The following is a 25576-nucleotide window of genomic DNA, read 5'->3' on the forward strand; positions in this document are numbered from 1 at the left end:
GCAGCACTCAGACAGGATTACATCAAACACCTTGTATTCACTGCCTCAGGGGATGACAAGCTTGTCATGACGAGACACAACCACGTAACTCATACAAGGTTCAATGACTGCTTACGTAGGCGAACCACTCGGAGGAACGGGTAAAGGAGACTGATGGATCACAACCAGTGGATGATGATAATATGAATACATGCAACTACTGTACAGCATCATACCTTGGTTAGCCTTTCCAAGGCTAGGTATATGTGAAAATAGCATCATTGAAGCATTCCTAATCATGATTTGGTAATCTGGCTTCATATTACATGTTGTCTCAGAAGCTGGAAGAACATGAATACATGACACTTTTTAAGGATAGCAACTTCTTTATTCCTTGTCATGTTGTTTCAGAGCTACTTCTAGCTCCTTCATCAGGTGAAAACTAAAACTCATTCGCCTGATGAAGGAGCAAATAAAATAGCTCTGAAATATCATGACAAAGAAAACAAGGAGATGCTATCAATAATAAAATGTGTCATATATTCATTACTCATGTTGTTGCTAATAGATCAGTTTGTGGATTAATATCTAGAAGAGTATCATGAAGCTGTAGTTATCATTAGAAATGTTTTGTGACCAGACGGATATATGTAGATTCCATGTAAACAAGACTTGGTTCTGTGTATACTACCAACATTTGTTTCTTTGGAGGTGCATTAATAATCACGTCAAGTTTTGGTTCCCATCGGACTAAAATTTGTTCTGGTCATACAGGAACTTCCACACACATATGTTCTACCTTGTGAAACTGTCAAGTGTCTAAAAGAGGGATTCTGTGATGGGGCTATATTAAAAAACAGGTTATTGTGTGTGGTGTGTGTGTGTGTGTGTGTGTGTGTGTGTGGTGTGTGTGTGTGTGTGTGTGTGTGTGTGTGTGTGTGTGTGTGTGTGTGTGTGTGTGTGTGTGTGTGTGGAGAGAAAGAATACATGAATTTTAACCATGGAACAAATACATACAATATATTTGTTCCAGTCGGTAAAAAAAATGTCATTTTATGTTAAGTCTTCAGGATACTCCATAACGACAGCTGGAGTATCCACAGGCGACTGCTTTTTTGTTTACTTTACTTCACATAAACAGTCATTTCATGGAATTCTTGTGCAGCAGTACTGACAATTTCAGGTGTGTTTTGGGCTTTGCATTCTATCTATTTTTTCATAATTACATGTGTTCACAGTTGCCTTTATCATTTACTAAACTATCATGATTATTTTCATGCTTTCTTTTTTCATCATATTCTTTTGTTTTACATTTAGATTTTCATTTTCACTGCAATTTTATGCATTTAATCCTGATATTATTTTCCGGGTTAGAACTGAATTTGGTCAGAACAAAAACATGCTTACACCCATACATTACTATCTTCCCATTTCTTGGCATTTCAACCACATTTCTTTTATGAAAATTGTTTGTTTGAGTGACAGGTGCTACCAGTAGGGCGGGACATGTTTGGCCATTTTACCCTGAATGGAATCAGTCTCTGTGGTTGTTCTCTGGCGTTGAAGTTTTACATCTTCATAGGATATCAGTTTGTTGATGGAAGGTTAAGCCTGTGTTATAGTGAACGGCCTCAGAATGATTAAGACTCAAAACAACTGACAATGAAACATGAAGTAATCAAGAAATCTGCATGCACATGTGCATGAATGAATGCATGCATGCAGCACACAGTCACATGCTGTTTTGTGTTAACAATGCTGAACTTGATGACTTGTACCATCATTGTCTCACAGCGCCCATAATGAATTAGCCCAACTCAGCATCTGCACACCAGCGCACCACTATACCAAATATACAACAGAAACATTTAAAGCTTTGATTCAAATTTTCAGGCTTTTGCACCTGAAGAGTTTGCCACCAACGAGGTTGGGAACAGGTGGAGCCACCTTGATATTTCCTCCAACATCACAATAACAGATCCTCCTCCCAGTAGGGGGGAGACATCGGTACCAACCATTCCTGTTCTGGCATGGCGCCACCCTCCCACAGCTCCTTTCACCGTCAAGGAGTCATTGGATACCTAAGAATGCAACACTGTCGCAAGTTACAGTCAAACTTCATTCTAAGGATTGCTCTTTTAAAACAAATCTGTATCTGCCACAAAAAAAGTAACTTAGATCGTGTTGCGTAGTCTTTTTTCCCTCTCCGTACCATTATCTTCCCTAACTTCTCCCATCCCGAGAGCGTTGCATTGTGGGAGGACCTGAATGAACTTGACAAGCCTCAGTGGCTCACGCATTTTAGACTGAGGCCATATACCCATTCATTAATGGACGGCTTATCAGCAGGAGTCAGCAAGTTTGTATAATGATGTGGGCTAATCAGGCAGGATGGCATCCTGCACCACTGCCTGGTTGGATGCCAGGAATGGGTGGCGCCAACCACAAATGACCACCCTGATTATTCCAAGAAACCATTAAATGTCTGGGTTAGAAACATGATGATATCCATTCCACCTGTTTGGGAATAACGTGACAGTTGACAAACATTATTTACAAAACTGAGCAGGATCAGTAATGAAATTTCTCCACATTCTAAAACCAAAATTGTTGAAACAAACCGTTGAAAAACATTGATATTCATTCCACCTGTTTGAAGTGAGTGAATATGGTTTTACGCCGCTTTATGCAATATTCCTGCAATATCACCAGAAATTAGCTTCACACCAACTGTTTGGAAAATACTTGATAATTTAATGCAATCATTTAGAAAAAGAATAATTGATAATGAAGTCAACATTCTCGACATTTTCTTAAAAACAAAATTGTTGCAGACAACAAGGTGGAGCCTCATTATTCAGATTTGACAAAGTGCTTCAGACAAACATGTTCCGAAAGTAACCTTCACTGGGGTGCACAACACGCTCCAGACAGAGTACAGAAATAGACTCAGGAATTACCAAGTTACACATAACTTTTTCGAAAGCAGCATCCCAATAAATTCATGATGATGATGATAATAATTACTGCTGACTAATGACTTCCGGCCATCTCTGACGTCAACATAACGTAGGATAGCCAAGACGCTGCGTGGTGCCTGGATGCCAAACCCTCAATGAATTAAGCAGAAGGATCACGACTGTACTGACTGCCTTCTCCCTACCCTACCTCACACGCACACACTCGTGAGCAGCCCCCGTACTCCTTATGCATCCTTATGAAAAACATTCAAGCGATTAATAATTCATGTAAGCAAACATCAGAAGATGTGATCCGAGGTAAATTTCAAGGGGGTATTGGAAAATGGTTTCACACCTATTCTCTTCATCGACCTTGAAAAGTGAAGTACCCGGGATATGAAACACCCATGTTCCACTTACCACTTTTGTTTAAGTAGAAAGCTAAGTCAAGAAAATCTGAAAAGTTTCATATTGATACTTGAAAGGACATCATCATAAACCTTATCAGCATCTGCACTTTCTGTAGCGACATAAAAAAATATAAAATCTCAATGTCAGAGAATAACCAGTCTCGATTACCTAACGAAACAGATTCCATTGAGTGTAAAATGGAAAACAGCAGTAACAAATATATGAATGGATCACTGAAAATCAAGACATCAAGTTTTGTTAAACTTGCTTTATGTTAATCTGACCTGTTACTGGACTAATCATGTCTGTAAAATAAAATTTGTCAATACAAGTCAATGCTGCAATTATGTTTCGTTTTATCAAAGATGGCCAAAACATATATAACAAACAACGTTTATAACAAACTGATTTCTCCATCCCTTGTACTTCATTATGATCTACTGTAGATACATGTATTTTGAAATAAGATAACTATATTTCTGGGACTAAATGTTAGCTGAGGTTCAATGGAGCTAGCCTAAATTTTAGGTGGGACTTAGGTAGTGACATTTTATAATATTGTTACCATAATAGACTAGAGTTGTACTTGGGAATAAAGTCCTACATTTCTCTATACACAGGTGCAAAGTTACTGTCTGTCAGTCTATGTGGCTGATTACACCACATCTTGTGAAGATATAATGATTCAGAGGAGGTCCGCTCCACAAAAGTACATTCACTTCTCTAACAGTTATCAAGGGCTCCTTGACAAGAGCTGAGATAGAGCAAGCACTATTAGATTAACTCTGAGACATCTGTGTCACCTGTTTCTCAACGTGAGTGTACTGAACAATACAGTAGTCTATCAACAGAAGCATGTCAAAACATGTGACTGGATTCGGATGATTATATTAAGGTTGGATGTTTCTTGTTGCAACATAAAAAAAACTTCTTTTATGCTGACTTCAATAACCCCCTGGGTACATGACAAACACAAATAAATAATCAATTCTGATGTCTTACTTGGATTCCCCTCGCAGTCACCAGTTTCGGAGAAAAAGTAAAATTGAAAAAAAGGATTCTGAGAAGAAGATACAATTGACTCAACGATTTCTCAGTAGATGTACACTTGATACAAAGGTTTCTCAGTAGATGTACACTTGATACAAAGGTTTCTCAGTAGATGTACACTTGATACAAGGGTTTCTCAGTAGATGTACACTTGATACAAAGGTTTCTCAGTAGATGAACACTTGATACAAGGGTTTCCCAATAGTTGTACACTTGATACAAGGGTTTCTCAGTAGACGTACACTTGATACAAAGGTTTCTCAGTAGATGTACACTTGATACAAAGGTTTCTCAGTAGATGTACACTTGATACAAAGGTTTCTCAGTAGATGTACACTTTTTCAAAAGTTTCTCAGTAGATGTACACTTGATACAAGGGTTTCTCAGTAGATATACACTTTATACAAAGGTTTCTCATTAGATGTACAATTGATACAAGGGTTTCTCAGTAGATGTACACTTGATGCAAGGTTTCTCAGTAGATGTACACTTGATGCAAGGTTTCTCAGTAGGTGTACACTTGATACATAGGGTTTCTCAGTAGATATACACTTGATACAAAGGTTTCTCAGTAGATGTACACTTGATACAAGGGTTTCTCAGTAGATGTACACTTGATACAAAGGTTTCTCAGTAGATGTACACTTGATACAAGGGTTTCTCAGTAGATGTACACTTTATACAAAGGTTTCTCAGTAGATGTACACTTGATACAAAGGTTTCTCAGTAAATGTACACTTGATACAAAGGTTTCTCAGTAGATGTACACTTGATACAAACACTCGCAATTTCCGCTTTTTCAATTTTTTTAGCAATAACACATATACTAAAATATAATGAGTTTATCCAATTTAAAAAATTAAAATAAAAACTTTCAATTTAGATGCCTCAACAAACGTGAACATCTTATGATGAGGAGCATAACTAAAACTGTGATTACTTTTCACCAGAGAGTTTGAGAGAGGAAGCAATAAATGGCAAGAACTTACGTACAGACATGACAATAAATATGAGGGGAAATGTGGCTTACGTCAAGATTATTGCACTCATATAGCAACGTGGATGCATGTGTGTGTGTCTAAGGCTGCTTGTATTAGTTCAAGTCTGCTGAGTCCACTGACAATCACCATCCACATCCATCCCCATCCATGTGCCCAGCACCCAGAAGGGTAACAACTAGTACCATCTTTTAATGTCTTTTGGTACGATGTGGTCAGGAATCGAACCACTGATTTTCCGTTCTACGGACAGACCAACCAGATCTCGGAGCCAGTCAACCACCAAACACGTCATTCGGAAAATGAAATTCATTTTTGCTCTTTTTTTTGACAATGGAATAAATCAAAACCATATCCTGGACAATTATATTCCTGACGTCAATAGCGTGTTGTTATTATACTATATGCAGAGTAATTTCATCCACAATACATATTCATTGGCTCAGTACCCACTCATCAGATAGCAACAACTTGGAAATTGAAAATCAATAATATAAAACACATTATGAACTATGAAAGATTTTTTGAAAGGATAATTATGAAAATATTATTTAAAATTAAAATCCTAGGATGGAAAGCAAACATGTTTTGCTTTATACTTAAGTGAGTTAGGTTTAACACAATATACTGTGTCAAATTAATATAAAGGCATGTCATCTTTATGAGACATAAGATCACTGAACGCAGGTCATAGATCCACAGATCCTGGCATGACAAAGGTCAGCAACTCTGCACAGTGAAGAAGAAACTGATTATCTTTTAAAAACTATTTCCCTAATGCTTTAAAATGTTATTATTATATATCTAAAAAACAACTTGTATGTACACTTTTGGCATAGAGGGTAGTCTGGTGGTTAAGTGTCCGCTCACCAACAGCCTGGGTTCGATTCTCCACATGGGTACAATGAATGAAGACAATTTTTGGTGTCCCCCACCATGTAATTGCTGGAATATTGATAAAAGTGGCATAAAATCACTCACTCACTTTATAAACTACAAAACATTTCAATAAAAAATGTGAAAAAAATCTTAATCTTATTTCAAACATATCAAAATCAAGAAAACAAACAACATCTTGGAATTACAACCATTCTTGTTGCGAATCCCAAAAGAAAACATCTTGTCCTATTCAAAACATCAAAATACCTCATAAATAATATGATAAAATGAGGGTGAAAACATGTACATATCCTATACCTCATTACACACATTCTTTCCTCAAATACAGCACAAAGGTATGGGTGTTATTTGAGTGCGATCCATTCCAGAAGAGGAAAACAATATATTTTTTCCACACTGTCTACCCAAACAAATCACATTGCATTTGAACACCCATAAACCACACAGCTTGTAAATCCTTTTTCGAAAAGTGATTTCTACTTAACCGAAATATGATTTCAGAGAATACGTAGCAGCCACAGAGCTGAAGGTTCAGTGTGTAAAGGTGGCAAACAACACCAGCGTATGCCAATATTGGAGTTACCTAGCCCCACCTGAGCTGAACCGAAAATATCAATTGACATATGGTAAGGCTGGAACGTTGGCTTTCTTGCTTGTTTGTTGCCATATCTTGCATAGCAGGATCTCCTGGGGGGTCATACCTAGCCTACCTTTTATTGAGGGTTTGCATAACCAAACCACAGTCATTCCAGTGCTCATCGACAATGAAGGTAGTCACTAGGAAAGCGCTTTTGTTGTAAATCAAGTGAGAGATCTTAGCCACATTTCCATGACATATGGAATATTTGACAACTAATTGATATAAAATATGTCACTTTTTCAAATACAACTATTTGTAGCTTTCATCATATCTCTTTTCATTGTTTATTATTAAAGGATTTAAGATCGGAATGAAAACCTGGGTTTTGGAAAACAAGATGGCTAAACTAAACAGTTTTTATTTCATTGATAACAACTTTCCAATTACTGAATTCCATGGTTTAGTTTGTGATGAATGCTCATCATTAAGTGTTCATTTTTAATGTGCATGTCCAGTTTACTGTGAAACATTATTCATTACTGGTTTCATATAATTCAAGCAATCATCACAAGGTATATTTGTTCAGAAAATATTATTTCTGTGTGTGTCATTCAGGTTTTACCATTTTAATTTATCCGTGCCATTGGAACTCCACTACAAACATAAGGAACCCTCTTCATACCTCTCTCCACAATGTCTGTGCTAAAGTTAAACAGAAAAAATATATTTTAATAGAGACACCTTATCTTACTTCACACATGAATGTCGGATTCTGACTGGCTGAGACCAATTCTATTATTTTCAATGAGCGCCATTAACATGTAAAATACATGTCTTATATTCCCTGCTTGAATTCTTCAACTGTTGGCATTACATTAGCAGCATACCATCACAAGCTTATATCTCCCTAAAACATCCAAATTTCAGCTCTAATCAAGCCTAGAAAGTTTAATGTTCTTTGCACAACGTATGGTAAAACCTTTGATCAGCTCTTTGATAAAATGAAATGAATGTTCTCTTGTTTCCAGTAATATAGAATGACATGACTGGTATTTCTAAACAAGTGGTTTGTTGTGCACAAAGAAGATACATCAAGTTATATGGTCATAAAATGGCCATAAAATCTATATCATAACTATTACCATTAATTTTCAGTTATCAATAAATCCATATGATCACAGTGACTTCTACCTTGGAGTGCATATCAAAGGGACTCTCCGTTATTGCTGTAGCTTTGATCTACAAACAATAAACCAAATCCATAATTCATAAATTCTTTTTGACAAAGTGAAAACCGCCACACCTACACAACCCACCATCACTGTCTAGACCTAACCAACATCTTGAAACCAACGCTTGCCCACTGGCTCAAGTCTAGCAAATGTTGTCAAGGACCAGTGGATGTGTTTACATGATGGTCCAGGGGACACATTATATTTTTTGGCAACTGTTGATTATTATTAGGAAATGAGAATCTAGCGCAAACTCTAAACCTGCATTAATTTTTCAGGGACCAAGTTTTTACTTCGAGACAATTGTACATTCGACATCAAAGTTCGACACAAGGGTGCATAACTGTACTTACGGCATTGAGAATGCAAGCAGAGCTATGTTCCTGTAACCATGACGTCACTGCATTGTATCCATTGCAACATTAGAAACAGAGAGAAATGTGCAGGTTTTGATCCATTCCCGAAACAATTAGATGACTAACGTATCGTCGTGTTGGTGGTGGAATGGGGTTTAACGTCGCGTCCAAGATTATTGCACTTATATAGCGATGTGCATGTACGTGTGTGTGTTTGTGTGGCTGCTTGTACTAGTCCGGACTGATGCCGATTTATAGTGCTAGCACACTGAGATACCATGCCGCAGTTTAACATGAATACCCCACTCAGACACAGTATACTGACTCCGAGCCGACCAGTCCTTGTTTTAGCCCCTGATGCCGAGCGCCAGACAGGGTAACAACAAGTACCATCTTTTAACGTCTTTTGGTATGACGCGGCCGGGGACTAACGTATAGAAACTAGGACATTTATGATGAATATTTATTCAAAATATTTTTAATGCTGATTATACTTTTATGCAGACCTGTTGACACAGTGACACAGTGAATGATTTCCCTATAATCTTATAGTAAAGTGGGAAGCTTGGCATTGTAATCAGATCAGGCTCGGACAGACTGGCTGTCCACTTGGCTTGCCCACCGTTAATGATGCATATCAATTGTACAGTTAATTAGGAACAGAAAACAGGCAGACAGGAGCATTATCAACAAGAATTATAACAGCAACACTAACCCTTCCTTATTCAATTCGAAATTTAAATATAACCATCTAGATCTACATTTAATAAAGACCTAATCTGAACAAAAAGTTGACTCTAAACATTTGGAAATGCTAAAAGAACAGTCCATAGTCTTGTGTAGCAGCGAGTCTAATACAAAATTGTTTCATTGAACAAGTAGATATGAATGCCCCATCTACCCTGAATAGAGAGACGTGCGGCATCGTTAACTAGGTGTTTCCTGAAGGTGATCCGTTAACTGTTCCTAAATGGAAGACATTTCAATTCCACACAGTCTGTGAATCCAAATGCAGGATTATAAAAAGTGACATTGCACAGGACTTAGTAGAACTATACAACATGCAACTGTGTCTCATAGTGAGCAGGCAGCACATCCACGGCAACACACTGTTGTTTCTGAAGGAGTGTTAATTCCTGACTTGCCAACAACACCTAGCAAGACTTGAGAAATACTTGAGATCAACTAAATAAACATAAAAATTTAATTTTTCCATATATTTTAATAGCACAACTGTCTTAACAAAAAACATTTTTTTGGCAAACAGATCCTTCCTGTCGATGGTAAAACCCTTATTTGAGTTTCTTTAACACCCCCACATCTATAACCATCACCTAGGTGTAGTCGGAGAGATCAGTCTGACAGGGTAATTCACTTAGTGCCTTGCTTGTCTGGCAAGGGTGAAGCCAAAGATGTTATATCTGTCAAGTACTTATCCTGACACCAAATCCAGTGTTTTCAAGGTGTGGCAACTTGTCAAGCATCAAAGTAGTACGCTTTTCTCTGTGTGAGAACAGTCCAAAAAAGCTGGCGTGACTTTTGAGAAAAAATGAAAAGGAGTGTTTCCTTTTTAAAAATAACTTTTTCCCTTTGACTTTTTTGCTGTTGTTATGAAAGGGCAGGTTTGTTCTCATTACATTGAAAGATTCTTGGTTGGACACAGATCCAGGGTAGGACATAGATCCATGGTAGGACTCAGATCCATGGTAGGACTCAGATCCATGGTAGGACTCAGATCCATGGTAGGACACAGATCCATGGTAGGACACAGATCCATGGTAGGACACAGATCCATGGTAGAACTCAGATCCATGGTAGGACTCAGATCCATGGTAGGACACAGATCTATGGTAGGACTCAGATCCATGGTAGGACACAGATCCATGGTAGGACACAGATCCATGGTAGGACTCAGATCCATGCTAAGGCCTTGACATGGGTAGTATGCAGCCCACCCCTTTTAAAAAATTCTGGCCAATGTAAATCACTTACCTAAATAAGTATTGCAAATAAACTCTGCTATCTGGTTTCCAGACTTGCTAGATTCGGCGAAGTGACTCAGCTCTCGATTCAACATTCGTTTGAACTGAAACAGATAAACAAAAAATGAGGAATATATATCACATCCAAAAGGTAATCGACTCAACAAGGCAGACAAATCCCTGACATTCCCAATCCCATTATCCAAATGATGACACTCAATCATGGCACGCCACATAATGTGTGTCTTAAGGATCAAGGAGGACATATCAATTCAAGAAAGCATAGTGCATATGTTCCCTGTTTAAGAAACTGATCCAAAAACACAGTGGGACACAGAAAGGCGTTTAGGTCAGATCTGTTTTTATTGATTTTAAAGATTTTTTTGTCCAGAGAAACAGAAGTCAAGAAAGGTTTAAGGATTGATCCAAGATGGGTTTTTTCATATTTTCTTTCCAGAAAAAAAAGCATTCATGAGTACAGTGCAGCCATTTTCATCAATTCCCCCTGCAGTGCAGTCTTATCCTCATCCCACTAGTGAGTTTGGGCAAAAGTCACCTTTTACATCAAACTTACGACATCAAGTTGCAAGTGCATGTTCGAATCTCCAGAAAAGACGTCATGATAGAACAATACTTAATAAACCAAGCTTTGTTCATCATTGATCTTTGCGATTTACCACATAGCTAGCAATATTTATATAATATATACATTATACAAATAAACCTCCTCCATGAAAACCCACTGACCTGTACATGCTTACACATCTTGAACAGCATGCTGCTGTTGACAATGCTTAATAAACTTAAGAGTACATAGGTAATCTGCAATATTTGCCTCACATGTGTCACTTAAGCTGCTCAATACTGTTTATGAGCCAGAGTCTGCCTTGAAGTTCTAGACTGATCCTGTCGTAAACAGATCCTGCCAGCTGTTGTACATCAAACAAAACTGACATTCAAGGATGAAGAATAACATTTCAGGATTTTAATAACATGGAATTGATTGAAAATGTTTCACTATTGATGATAGGATCATATATTCCATTTTGCTTTCAAATCAAACAAAAACAAAATTTTGTCAATATTTTCTAAAAAATGTCACATCTTTATACAACAAAAATAGGTTGCTAACCTAAACCAATTTGATTTATCCAACAAAACATTTTTTATACTATGAGCCGGAGGTTTTAATTTGACATTGTAAAATAATAAAAACAAATTCAAAATTGATAGGAAACCGCTGTTTGATTGAGCTACAGTTAACTTGTGCTATATAACTTGACTTTCATTGAGGGGTTTAAGGGATTTATTCTGCCTCTCAGAAATCCACATGCAGCCTGACTTGCTTGTGGCGGGGTATAAGAGACTTATTCTCCTGCTGAGAAATTTATTTCCCTCTAAGTTGGGACACATAGTATTTTATCAAGATCACATGGACCAATCAGATCTCATTATTCTGGCATGGAGGTATGATAACTTGCCTAACGATCCTTACATGTACATTGTGTCATAAGTTCATAACAATCCCAGGTTTAACTACAAATCAGCTCAAATTCTACAACAACCTGTCATCGGATGTTGGACCTATAACATTAATAAGTTATTGCAGTGAAATCTGCCCCATAAAAGCCATAATGAACACTGATAGTTTTAATGTGTTGGATATTCACTGAATCATAGAATTACATAAAGGAATAGTGTGAGTGAGTGAGTGAGTGAGTGAGTGAGTGGGTGGGTGGGTGGGTGGGTGGGTGGTTGGGTGGGTGGGTGAGTGAATGAGTGAGTGAGCGTGTGGGGTTTAAAGATGTCAGCTGGTACAAACTTGTAATTATTGTACATCTTGAGCTGCCTTGTGTGGGAGTGTTCTGACGACATGATGTCATGCAGCTATTAAAAACTATTAAAATGACAAATCATCAAAGGAAGAGTATTATATATCGAACTAAAACTGTATTAATGTCCATAGCACTGAAAGACGTCATCAATGGAATTAAAAAATTGAGGATATTCATAAATGTTTTAAAGATTTGCTAAAAAATAGCACACTTTCACATAGATATTAATGGTATGATTTTTTTTATCCATTTGTGGTCAATATGTTTCAAAAAGTTAAATCTATTTCTTTACTTTTATTAGAAACTGTTGACATGGTGAATGATTCACCATCATACCTGTGGTTGATAGTATGAGCATGGATCCATGCCGTCGGGGTACGATGACACGGATCCCGCCCACGTGCACCCAATCCATTAAGTTGCTCCTTATAATCCCAGCACTTACAGTCAGTATCGGGTGGTGCCTTGTCCTGAGTCAGTCAGCTACAGTACACATGATATATAAATATCTGGGACATTGCTGACTGGGCATAAAACGCTTTCACTCACTCCGATATTAATTCCAATGACTGAACACTAAGACAGCAAAAGGCTTGACCTTGAGAAGCAAGGTCAACACAAACCTAACACGACCTAAACCACATCGACTGGTGTGAGAATCAAAGACATACCAAAATATTTCCACATTGTCTTTGACTATTTGATTCTTTAATTCAATTTCGTAAAAGGAAGAGCTTTCGTCCTTGTCCTACACAGAGGTTTGCCCGATCCAAGGCTTACTTCTACAGACTCATCAATAGTTTACAAGAAGTGGAACACAAGTCAGCAAGCCTACTGACCTAACGCCTCCGGATCTGTTCCACGTGTTCTCTCCAGTCCTCAATCCTAACATAATCACATTTCACTAAGGTTCAGCTTTGCCAGGGTATTATGCTTCTTATATAATTACTGTAATAAAAAGGATAGCAAATGTAATTTGTCATATTAGACAAGATGTATCTCAGAAGATACTATGAATTACACTTTTCCCTCATCCCAGTATCTCGATAATATCGTGTCAGCACGCATGTCTTCTTTTATCAACAGCTTCTGTAATATGAACTCAAGCAATTGGTCCAAATCATAAATCTCAAAATCATTTCATCCCTCACATCAATTTCAATACAAGTCACACAAAAAATGTACCCTACACAAAAAAATTAATAGAGGCTTAATGCTTTGTTTCTGATATAAAAATACTCCGACAAAAAACGTTTCCATATGCAAAAGAAAACTCTTCTACAAGCCAGATCCATTGTCTGATTCTAACTATATCATGAGCGTCATATAAACATTAACTACCTAACTATATGGTACATTCAAGGTAAAACTATTTCCAAACGATTCCATCATTCAAGATCCTAAAAGACCCACAAACTGTCAGAAATACTTTCTTTTTCATCATCATAAAGATCCACATGTTAACAATTAATCCTAATGGTAGATTGACTATTCTTGTAAGCCATACAAGCCTATATAGCTCGTTCATCATCGCCTGCTCTCATAGATGACTCTTCCGATTTGAGCATCAGGGATAGGACACAACAAAGGAACATGGCTGTCACTTTCGAGATATCAACTATTTCTGTCCAAACCTTTAATACAATCTTTGTTCAACTGGGAATTTCTAAATATATTGAACTTTCAGAGGGTGCAGTGAAAGGGATTAAAGTGGTCACTACAAGCCCGAGGTACACCAGCACTATTTTATAATGTATTTATGGATGTCTTTTTAGAGATGTAACATACTGCCCTCCTTCAAATTCTGGTACATCTCACCTGCTCTGCATTCTATATGCTATTCTTGGATGTCACTGAAAATTTATTCATACTTATTTTGGTAATCATGGTTTCACAAAGTTTTTATGCTAAATAATAATAATGATGATGATGATGATGATGATGATGATGATGATGATGATAATAATTTGCTGTCTGGGTTGCGTGTAGAGGGGGCAAGCCTAACCAGCCTGACAGTGCCAGGATCAACCAAACCCTCCTTGCTGCATTTTTTTATTTTAATCTGTAAATAATAATAATAATAATAATAATAATAATAATTATAATAAGCCAAGTCAATTGTTTATCTGCATAAACAAAGGAATAAATGGTACAAGTACATGGAATTGCAATAATCTTTCAATCCACAGAATAAATCATGCTTTGATGCACACTATATTGTACACTAGAAAATATGGCACATGAGTAATAAAGATTGGACATATATATGTATATGTGTGTGTGTGAGTGTGAGTGTGAGTGTGAGTGTGTGTGTGTGTGTGTAGAAATTAGGGCTGAGACGAGTCCAAATTAATTCCCCGGGTCCCCACACCCCTATTACCCCACCCTACCTGGGTCCCCACACCCCTATTACCCCACCCTACCCGGGTCCCCACTGGGTCTACCACAAAGCGTGTTGAAGGCTTGACCGAGGCCTTGAATGTTGTAACATACATCAAACAACTTTTGAACAAGGGTCGAAACAGGGTCATCTTTTCTCTGAATCAAAATTAATTTCTTCAACTATTAAATAGCACAGCTTAAGAGTTTGTAACAATCGTGGTGTTCACTCTTACCATAACATCAGTATTATCAGCTGCCAAACGATGTCAATGCCGAGGTCCTCAATCAACCGATGCATATGCATCAAATGCTCAATGTGAAAAGCTAGAACCTATAAACTCCTTTTGTTCATATTTTTCAAGATAAAGTGCTCCGAAACAGTTGCCTTGGCAACCTCTACATGTTGACTTGAGGTGTCATAACGTGTATCTGTTGACTTACTGCATGATAGTTATTCCGATACATGTAACTACTATTTCTGGACCACACCTTATTTCAAAAGTCAATTGGGGCGACGGGGCAGCCTTGTGATTAATGTGTTTGCTTGTCACGCCTGGGTTTGATTCCCGACATGGGTACAATGTGTGAAGCCCATTTCTGGTGTCCCCAGCCATGATATTGCTGGAATATTGCCAAAATGGCATAAAACTATACTCACTCATTCTGAAGTAAATAAAAAAACAACTGTATGAATGCTATACGTCCTGCGCTTTAAACAGATTTAACTTCTTCTTTTTTCCTGATCAAAATACAAAAATCTGATTAACTGTATGCTAAATAACAAAATAAATACTGAACTTCACAAACTCATCTTAGTCATATTTTGACAACCAAAACTAAAGGAGTAGCAATAACTCCATAACCATAAAACAACAAAACATGTCCCCATTTCTTAAAGCCCTTGGGACTGCTGAAACACTTTGTATAGTGTCATGTTGCCGTATCAAGACTGACAGAGTTCCATGATGTATGTCTGAGAGAACATTATCTGCCATTCAAGCGATCCCTGGGAGTCCATCATGCACGTCTGTAACACAGATGACTTGGAGACCCTGGCCACTTGGTGCACTGAGACTATGTGTCATCTCAACATATTGTCTTGGAGACCCTGGCCACTTGGTGCACCGAGACTATGTGTCATCTCAACATATTGTCTTGGAGACCCTAGCCACTTGGTGCACCGAGACTATGTGTCATCTCAACATATTGTCTTGGAGACCCTGGCCACTTGGTGCACCGAGACTATGTGTCATCTCAACATATTGTCTTGGAGACCCTGGCCACTTGGTGCACCGAGACTATGTGTCATCTCAACATATTGTCTTGGAGACCCTGGCCACTTGGTGCACCGAGACTATGTGTCATCTCAACATATTGTCTTGGAGACCCTGGCCACTTGGTGCACCGAGACTATGTGTCATCTCAACATATTGTCTTGGAGACCCTGGCCACTTGGTGCACCGAGACTATGTGTCATCTCAACATATTGTCTTGGAGACCCTGGCCACTTGGTGCACCGAGACTATGTGTCATCTCAACATATTGTCTTGGAGACCCTGGCCACTTGGTGCACCCAGACTATGTGTCATCTCAACATATTGTCTTGGAGACCCTAGCCACTTGGTGCACCGAGACTATGTGTCATCTCAACATATTGTCTTGGAGACCCTAGCCACTTGGTGCACCGAGACTATGTGTCATCTCAACATATTGTCTTGGAGACCCTGGCCACTTGGTGCACCGAGACTATGTGTCATCTCAACATATTGTCTTGGAGACCCTGGCCACTTGGTGCACCGAGACTATGTGTCATCTCAACATATTGTCTTGGAGACCCTGGCCACTTGGTGCACCGAGACTATGTGTCATCTCAACATATTGTCTTGGAGACCCTGGCCACTTGGTGCACCGAGACTATGTGTCATCTCAACATATTGTCTTGGAGACCCTGGCCACTTGGTGCACCGAGACTATGTGTCATCTCAACATATTGTCTTGGAGACCCTGGCCACTTGGTGCACCGAGACTATGTGTCATCTCAACATATTGTCTTGGAGACCCTGGCCACTTGGTGCACCCAGACTATGTGTCATCTCAACATATTGTCTTGGAGACCCTGGCCACTTGGTGCACCCAGACTATGTGTCATCTCAACATATTGTCTTGGAGACCCTAGCCACTTGGTGCACCGAGACTATGTGTCATCTCAACATATTGTCTTGGAGACCCTAGCCACTTGGTGCACCGAGACTATGTGTCATCTCAACATATTGTCTTGGAGACCCTGGCCACTTGGTGCACCCAGACTATGTGTCATCTCAACATATTGTCTTGGAGACCCTGGCCACTTGGTGCACCGAGACTATGTGTCATCTCAACATATTGTCTTGGAGACCCTAGCCACTTGGTGCACCGAGACTATGTGTCATCTCAACATATTGTCTTGGAGACCCTAGCCACTTGGTGCACCGAGACTATGTGTCATCTCAACATATTGTCTTGGAGACCCTGGCCACTTGGTGCACCGAGACTATGTGTCATCTCAACATATTGTCTGATTCACTGATATGATTATATGATCTCAGGAGATGTATCTTTACAAAAACACATTCATCATCCACAGCAGTTGGAACAGGACCTGGCGAGTCCCTCAGGGCATTGTCTTCAGGGCATTAGACAACAGACAGAGGACCTTCTGTTGGGGGAGTGGTACAAATTTCAAAATTAATCATTGTTTTTGAAGAAGTTGATGATCAGTTAATGGTTAATCATGAATTAAATTTAAAATTCACAACTAAGAGAAATCATTAGCATTGCTCCAAGTCTCTACTGAATGATAAGTCAATGGATGTATAGTAATTCTATCCTTACAATGCGCAAGTCTAGATAAGCCGAGGTCAACAGTCTTTTAAAGAGATAACTTGTTCTTACTGTTTATATAAACTAAGAATTAAGATTTAAACTAAAAAAAATCTCTTTACAGAATTGTGCAAGTCTAACAAATAAACAATATACAAAATAGCAAAGTTCTAAGTTGATGTATTACCATAATCTACAACACAGTTTGTTGGTTAACGGTTCACTCAGTAATATACCAGCAATATGACATGCCCTATACTGATACCAAGTCTGGACCACATAAACCAGTGATTGATATCATGAGCATAGTACCCTGCTGTTTAGATACGATGACATACAATGAACCAATTCACCAAGCCAGACCTCCCACTCCTTCAAGTTGCCTCTTTCTGAAAGCAGAGGTTGCTGGGGTCAATTCTATCCCAGAACCCTCCCAGGTCGACAACTACTAGAAAACATTGTTATAGATTTGTTCTGAAATCATGTCCATTTTCAGATTTTTGATTCCTAATACATGTTATAATCCTCTAAAACTAACCAATATCATTGGAATATCAAAGAAGGAATGTAAGTTATGATTAAACCCTTGGCTGCAAACTGAAACCAATTAATTGGAACATCAGATACAGGAGTTCTCTCCCTTACCAGTTGTCCAAATCTGTTGCAATATTAAACACCAAAGGTAATTTGCTATGTATACTACTCAAAAGAAGTTAAAGAACACCCAATCCTGGCATGACATATTAACTGTCATAAAAAAGAAAAATCGGCTGCCACAATTTGCTGTGCAGAGTTGCCTCCCTTAGGCATGCATAAATGTAATGATTGGGTTTTAACCTGCTGGATGCCGAGTTTTCTTTCTGACGTACATTTTCCTAAGATCTTAAAAGAGAAGGTTGTGCGAAAAATGTGCTCACGCTGCACTGGATCAACCTCCAGCTATAAAATTATGCAGAAAGTAAAATATTAAATTACCCATCTGATAGTGTAAATTTAACCTCAAATATTAAACCGGTTTGAAAAAAAGATACTGCTAAGTGTTGTCCAAGGTATTTCTGCCTTGAAAAACAGCAAATTTCTCCGTTTTTTTCATACACCGATAAAAGTACTCTGTGACGATGTTTTTCATTTAGCAGCTTTACGGAAACTGGGAGTGAGCAAAGTACTGCCTAATATCTGAACTACATAATTATATATCAAGCTGATTTATATATTTATATGCTTATGTATAACGCTATACATTCAATACAAAAAATAGCCTGCCGTAAAGACTAAAACTGATTTTTCTTTACAACATCATGGTTACATACGTACAAAGAAAAGGGGGCATAACTCTGCTATGCTTACCACTGATTTATTGTAACTCAAGTCACTTGGTGAAAATTTGCTGTGGATAAGGACAATACATTTTCGTGGTGTTTTGTTGACGAGGAACCAAACTATTCCAAGACAAATATCAATATTGAAACCGTATACATTAAGGTTTAAAAACAACAACATAAGAAATGATGAAATCGGCTTCATAAAAAAGGAAGTAATAGTGAAATAGAAGGCCCTAACATCCTCCTGATTGTGCAAGTGTACAATTGTTGCACCATTATTAACGGAGCTCTAGGCTTATCATCAGATGTAACGAATTACTTAAAAATGACACCATTCTATATTGACGTCATAGCTGGTTTTATGTCTTTGACAACATCTGAGAAAGACAAAACTGGTATTTTGATTAATATATATTTCCCTTAGTCTTTGTTCATGTTAAATAAAATCTCGATGTGTAAAACAGAATTGGATGCTTTTTAAACACAACATAAAATGACTGCTTTTACCATGCAAATAATGTCTTGAATATATAAACAATTACATAGTTTACCGTGTATCTTAATGGGAGAAGACACACACCTGTTTGGCATCAATTTATATAATCAAATACCCAAAACTATATTCCTAAACATATAAAATTATACTCAATATTGAACAGTCATATATTTAACGCATGTTATATTAGGGATAACACTTTTTGAGTAAAGTACAGATTCTTGTACTTTTTGGGGTTGAGTCCCGTCTGGGATTCGAACCCTCACTGCCAGAGTGAGGCACCTAATCGCCAAAGGGCGACAGGGGCTTCCGCAAAAATGAAAGTCTGACAACTGGTAGTTGAGATCATGTACCCGTACCCAGATAAGTACGAGAATCTGTACTTTACATTTGACCACTTTCTAAATGGCATTGTGTGTTCATAGCTTTCAGCCATGGGAGCCTTGCCAAATTACACTTTTCAGAGGGGTACACAAAGTACATGATCTAGACTACCAGTTGTTGAACTTTCATTTTTGTGGAAGCCACGTTACTGATGGAGCAATGGCTTACCATGCTAGACACCATGTCACTGACGGAGCAATGGCTTACCCTGTGAGACACCATGTTACTGACAGAGCAATGGCTTACCTTGATAGACTCCATGTCATTCACGGAGCAATGGCTTACCCTGCGAGACACCATGTCAGTGACAGAGCAATGGCTTACCATGCTAGACACCATGTAACTGATGGAGCAATGGCTTACCCTGCAAGACACTATGTTACTGGCGGAGCAATGGCTTACTCTGTGAGACACCATGTTACTGACAGAGCAATGGCTTACCTTGATAGACTCCATGTCACTCACGGAGCAATGGCTTACCCTGCGAGACACCATGTCAGTGACAGAGCAATGGCTTACCATGCTAGACACCATGTAACTGATGGAGCAATGGCTTACCCTGCAAGACACTATGTTACTGGCGGAGCAATGGCTTACTCTGTGAGACACCATGTTACTGACAGAGCAATGGCTTACCTTGATAGACTCCATGTCACTCACGGAGCAATGGCTTACTCTGCAAGACACCATGTTACTGGCGGAGCAATGGCTTACTCTGCAAGACACAATGTTACTGGCGGAGCAATAGCTTATCTTGATAGACACCATGTTACTGGCGGAGCAATAGCTTACCCTGCGAGACACCATGTTACTGGCGGAGCAATAGCTTACTCTGCGAGACACCATGTTACTGGCGGAGCAATGGCTTACTCTGCAAGACACCATGTTACTGGCAGAGCAATAGCTTACCTTGATAGACACCACATCACGGCCAGAGCTATGCTTACCTTGATAGACACCATGTCACCGACGGATCAATGGCTTACCTTGACAGATGCCATGTTACAGCCAGAACAATAGTTAATAGCTTACCTTGCTAGATGCCATGTCACTGACGGAGCGATGTGTCTGGATGGTCTCTAGCTGGTCCAGACACCAGTCTAGTTCCTCCAGGGTCTCCACAGCCAACTTCATGTATGTGTCATCTACAAACAAACAACATTTGTCAATAAAACAGAGCTCCAGTGTTGAATAAATCCAACATTAGGATAAAAGTCTGCAGCATGCTGTAACATCTGGAACTCATCGTTCATACATTCCAGTTTGATGACAATCTCACTCCAAGGAATGTCATCTCAACCCAGAGAACAGAACAACCCCAATGAGCTCCTACTGTTGAACAGTTCCAACAAAAAGTCTCAATATCTACACAGAGGAAAAGCATCCAACATGATGTTCAACCGGAATATTTGTCAAGAGTTCCAACAAAGGTTTCCAAATCTTAACTATAAGGCACCATACATGACGCTCAACCGGAATATTTGGCAAGAGTTTCAATAAAGGTTTCCGAATCTTAACTATAAGGCACCATACATGACGCTCAACCGGAATATTTGTCAAGAGTTTCAACAAAGGTTTCCAAATCTTAACTATAAGGCACCATACATGACGTTCAACTGGCATGTTTGTCAAGAGTTTCAACAAAGGCACCCACCATTATGAAAAGTAACTGAGAATATTTGTCAATAATCAGGAACTATTCTGATAGCACACAAGGGAAATTAACCGAGCCATCATCTGATTATGGACAAAAGACATATACAATGTCTTTTCTATATATAACTCCACCATTTTCCACATGGAGTAACATGTATACGACAAAATCTCTCACGTCCCCGTGACGTCATCCACTCCATCACTCATCAGACGCGATCTGGCAGTAAGGAGTCTCATTAGTGGTCTCTTATTGATTCAGCTGACAGAAACGTATGACAGCATGAATGAATTCAGTTTAGTGTGGCTCACATTTGGTCAATAATTAATGCAATTGTTTCAATTACATCCAATTTTCTACTATCTCTAATTTGAACAATTTCACTTTTAATAACCCTAAACTAAAATGATCAAATGCTTGTGTAAATGACTGACATGGTGACTCACTGGTTCTAAGACTGTGTACTTTAGGGTCTTGGGGACAAACAGCTTAGCGTTTGGTGTGTTTTAGGGCTGGGACGGATAACTCAGGTACTCGGGTTAGGTGGGTACTGAGTAGGACACGGGTATCCACAGGACTATTCTTAAATCTGAACTGTTTCCCCCCTTGACACATATTCATAATTTCCGTCCCTGCACAATGATGCATCCATATATACTAACAACAAAAGTTCCTGTGACATTGAATAAGATTTCATGCAAAGTTATGTTTTAATACCACCCCATACCATAACGGTGCCGCCTCCGAACCGATCTTCTTCCATGACACAATGATTAATGTAACGTTCACCTCGACGTCGGTACACTCAAATCCGTCCATCGTTGTGGCTGAGGTGAAAACGAGACTCGTCAGTGAATAGAACTTGTTCCCACTGCATGGCCATCAAGCATAGACGCTGTCTGCACCACTGTAGACGTGCTTGACGGTGGTTCCCTGTCAAAATGGGACGTCTGGAGGGTCTTCTGGCGACAATCCTTGCACATCTGAGGCGATGACGTACGGTTTGTGAAGATATTCGTCAAAGGCCAGGGATGCTTCTTTCAGTCACTGTTGCTGGCTGGAATCGATTTCGTAGGTGTGTTGTTCGAATCCAGTTGTCTTGTCGATTATTGGTTACGCGTGGCCTGCCACTCCGAGGATGGTCTCTGACTGCATTCGTCTTTTGCCAATGTTGCCATAAACACCAAATGGTGTTTCTGTGGACATTAAATTGTCTTGCAACATCACGTTGACTCGATCCTGCTTCAAGCATACCAATGGCTCGCAGACGCTCATTTTCGTATAGGCGTGGCATTTCGTAATGTTGAATAATTGAGTAATTTTGTTGTTTTTCTGAGTGGTTGTCAGCATGATGCTAAACAATGCATATGGAATCCCGTTAACGCACATGTTTTTATACCCATTCTTGGGTAGTGAAATGCATGGGGTTTGCAAAAAAGTCAACTTTTGCATGGAATGCATGCTTTTCTGTAGCAGTTGCATTTTTGTAACTTGATTCTATACATGTACTTCAATATTACTTGTTTGAAAAATACACTAAAATATTGGTGTCACAGGAACTTTTGTTGTTGAGTATACATCAAGGAAGCTACACAGAGATCGATATTGTTTCTGAAGTATGTGGCTAGATTCTTGTACTAACGTACACAAGAGGTCAAGGAATGACCCAACATGTGACACAGCCACAAGATGAAAACAAGACAATGTTGACGTCAGTGTGGTTGTTATCATGGAGCTGTGACAGTCACCTGTGTCAAACAGATAATTCACTTGTTCCGATGAACGTCATACTCCAGGAGTTGAGATGGACAACTGATAAAGAGAATATGGCTACCAACACACACATTCATTGATAACAAACTTGGATAATATTCTAATAAATCTGAAAGCTGACAGCAGCATTTCATTGTCATTGTTATTGTAAAAGCGATCTTAACCGTCGGAGGTATTAAAAAAAAATGTCATTCTGATTCTTTTTCATTTTCTGAATTTTATATTTTAAGGTGGGGGGTTACAGAAACCAAGAACAAAAATGTAAGGTCTTATAATATTCACAGTAAGTGCTGTTCAGCAATGACTCGTTCAACCCATATTTCATTTTTGCACCTGATTCTGACTTTTGGCACTCCAAGTTGCATAATGCATAACCCAAACAAAGCCACTTGGCATATAAGAAATAAACTGACTTTACTAGTTATGTAAGCTACTCAATAAATAAACAAAAACTATAATTCTCCCTCCCTTCATGCTCTGCAATCTGATTGAAAAAAGTCAGGAGAAACAAGAACTGGCAAAAATATACTTAATGGGCTCCTAACTTCAGCACACATTTCCACATGAATAAGTCCCCTTCAGTATAAGACACCAGAGAAACTTCGTCATTATTTCCTAAAGCAGATAATAGGAATGGTATTTAAAAAAAAAATTGTAAAAATTTTGTTAAAAAGAATATGAAGCATTGAATGCACATCAATACGTCTTGCTACGTGTATCTTTACCCTCACTCACTTGTACATCGATGATACCAACAAACAAGGTCAATCATGATTCAAGCACCTGCCTGACCGGTGAATCATGGGAGTTTTATCTCTCCAACAGCAGCATGAATCATGGTATTTGGAAAGCATTAATTCCACAGCATGAGCAGTATATAATAAAAAGCTATCATCTACTTCTCCAATCAGGTGCTTGTTCGTTAATGGATTAGTTAAGATGTGACTCACAAACAAACAACCTCCTGGAATTGCTATGTACTGAAACAATTCCTTCCATGTGAAGGTCGGCATTACGTTAAAACAATTAAATGTTCTTGATTCATTATCAAACAGAATTATCTGTGGCTTATCTTTGAAAATCATTTTCTACTGTCTGTAAAATAAACCTTGAGGCTAGCTGTTCAGTCGCTAAAGAGTTGTGTCCCCTTATTTTCATTTTTGAATGGAGTGAACAGTGCAGATTCACTATCTCAAGGTAAGTTGAATGTTGAAGTTACAGGTGAGGTGAGGTGAAATGGGTTTTTCAACGTCGCGTCCAAGATTATTGCACTTATATAGCGACGTGCTTGTACGTGTGTGTGTTTGTGTGGCTGCTTGTACTAGTCTGGACTGATGCCGATTTATAGTGCTAGCTCACTGAGATACCATGCCGCAGTTTAACATGAATACCCCACTCAGACACAGTATACTGACTCCGAGCCGACCAGTCCTTGTTTTAGCCCCTTAATGCTGAGCGCCAGTCAGGGTAACAACAAGTATCATCTTTTAATGGCTTTTGGTATGACGCGGCCGGGGATCGAACCCCGGACCTTCCGCTCTCCGGTGGGGACACTCTACCACTAGACCACGGAGGCGGTCCTTAAAGTTACAGGCTAACTCAGGGAGTGTATGATAGGGAGTAAATTATTTATCCAAAATTTGCTCAGAACTAAGTCGAAGAAGCCTTTGCTTGTCTACCAGCTGGGAAAAGTGGGTGCTACAATTGGCTGTGCAGAGTTGCATCCCTTGGGCCTGCTGGCATCACATGATGCAGGTTTCGCCCTGACCATAATCACTGGATGTTTTATGACCCTTCTCATTGTCTTCACACAAGAGGTAAACATTTAAGACCTGCATCACTTCAGGCTTTCCTCAAATTTAAGCTGATATACTGTGACTGAAGTACCGCGATTAATCCAACTTCCTCACTTAATGAAATACAGTTCAAATCAGCATTAAATTCAACTCACTCACTGACTTGAATTACTGTTAAAAGCAACAATAATGCAACTTACTCAAATGCAACTAATCTTCAACCTTGTTGTCGCTCACTCACCTACTCACTCACTCACTCACTCACTCACTCACTCACTCACTCACCCACCCACCCACCTACCTACCTACCAACTCATTCACTCACTTGTCCACTCATACACCCACCGACCCATTCACTCACTCACTCACTCACTCACTCACCCACTCATTCACTCACTTGTCCACTCATCCACCCACCGACCCATTCACTCATTTACTCACTCACTCACCCACTCATTCACTCACTTGTCCACTCATACACCCACCGACCCATTCACTCACTCACCCACTCATTCACTCACTTGTCCACTCATACACCCACCCACTCATTCACTCACCCACTCACTCATTCACTCACTTGTCCACTCATACACCCACCCAATCATTCACTCACCCACTCATTCAGTC

General features: G+C 39.0%; 1 protein-coding gene across 10 annotated transcripts in view; it reads right to left on the reverse strand.

The window, feature by feature from the left end:
* LOC139478721 (3',5'-cyclic-AMP phosphodiesterase 4C-like) overlaps positions 1-25576 on the reverse strand; it is a 392248-nt gene that overhangs the window by 29495 nt on the left and 337177 nt on the right. For all 10 annotated transcript variants that reach the window (XM_071261316.1, XM_071261317.1, XM_071261315.1 and 7 more), the window contains 2 exons: positions 20759-20871; positions 10459-10552 (listed from right to left, as the gene is read on the reverse strand). In XM_071261316.1, coding sequence (XP_071117417.1) covers positions 10459-10552; positions 20759-20871 — 207 coding nt within the window. The remainder of the gene's footprint in view (positions 1-10458; positions 10553-20758; positions 20872-25576) is intronic.

This window comes from Haliotis cracherodii, unplaced genomic scaffold (assembly GCF_022045235.1).
Source record: "Haliotis cracherodii isolate W230 unplaced genomic scaffold, xgHalCrac1.p SCAF_4, whole genome shotgun sequence".
NCBI classification, from domain to species: domain Eukaryota; kingdom Metazoa; phylum Mollusca; class Gastropoda; order Lepetellida; family Haliotidae; genus Haliotis; species Haliotis cracherodii.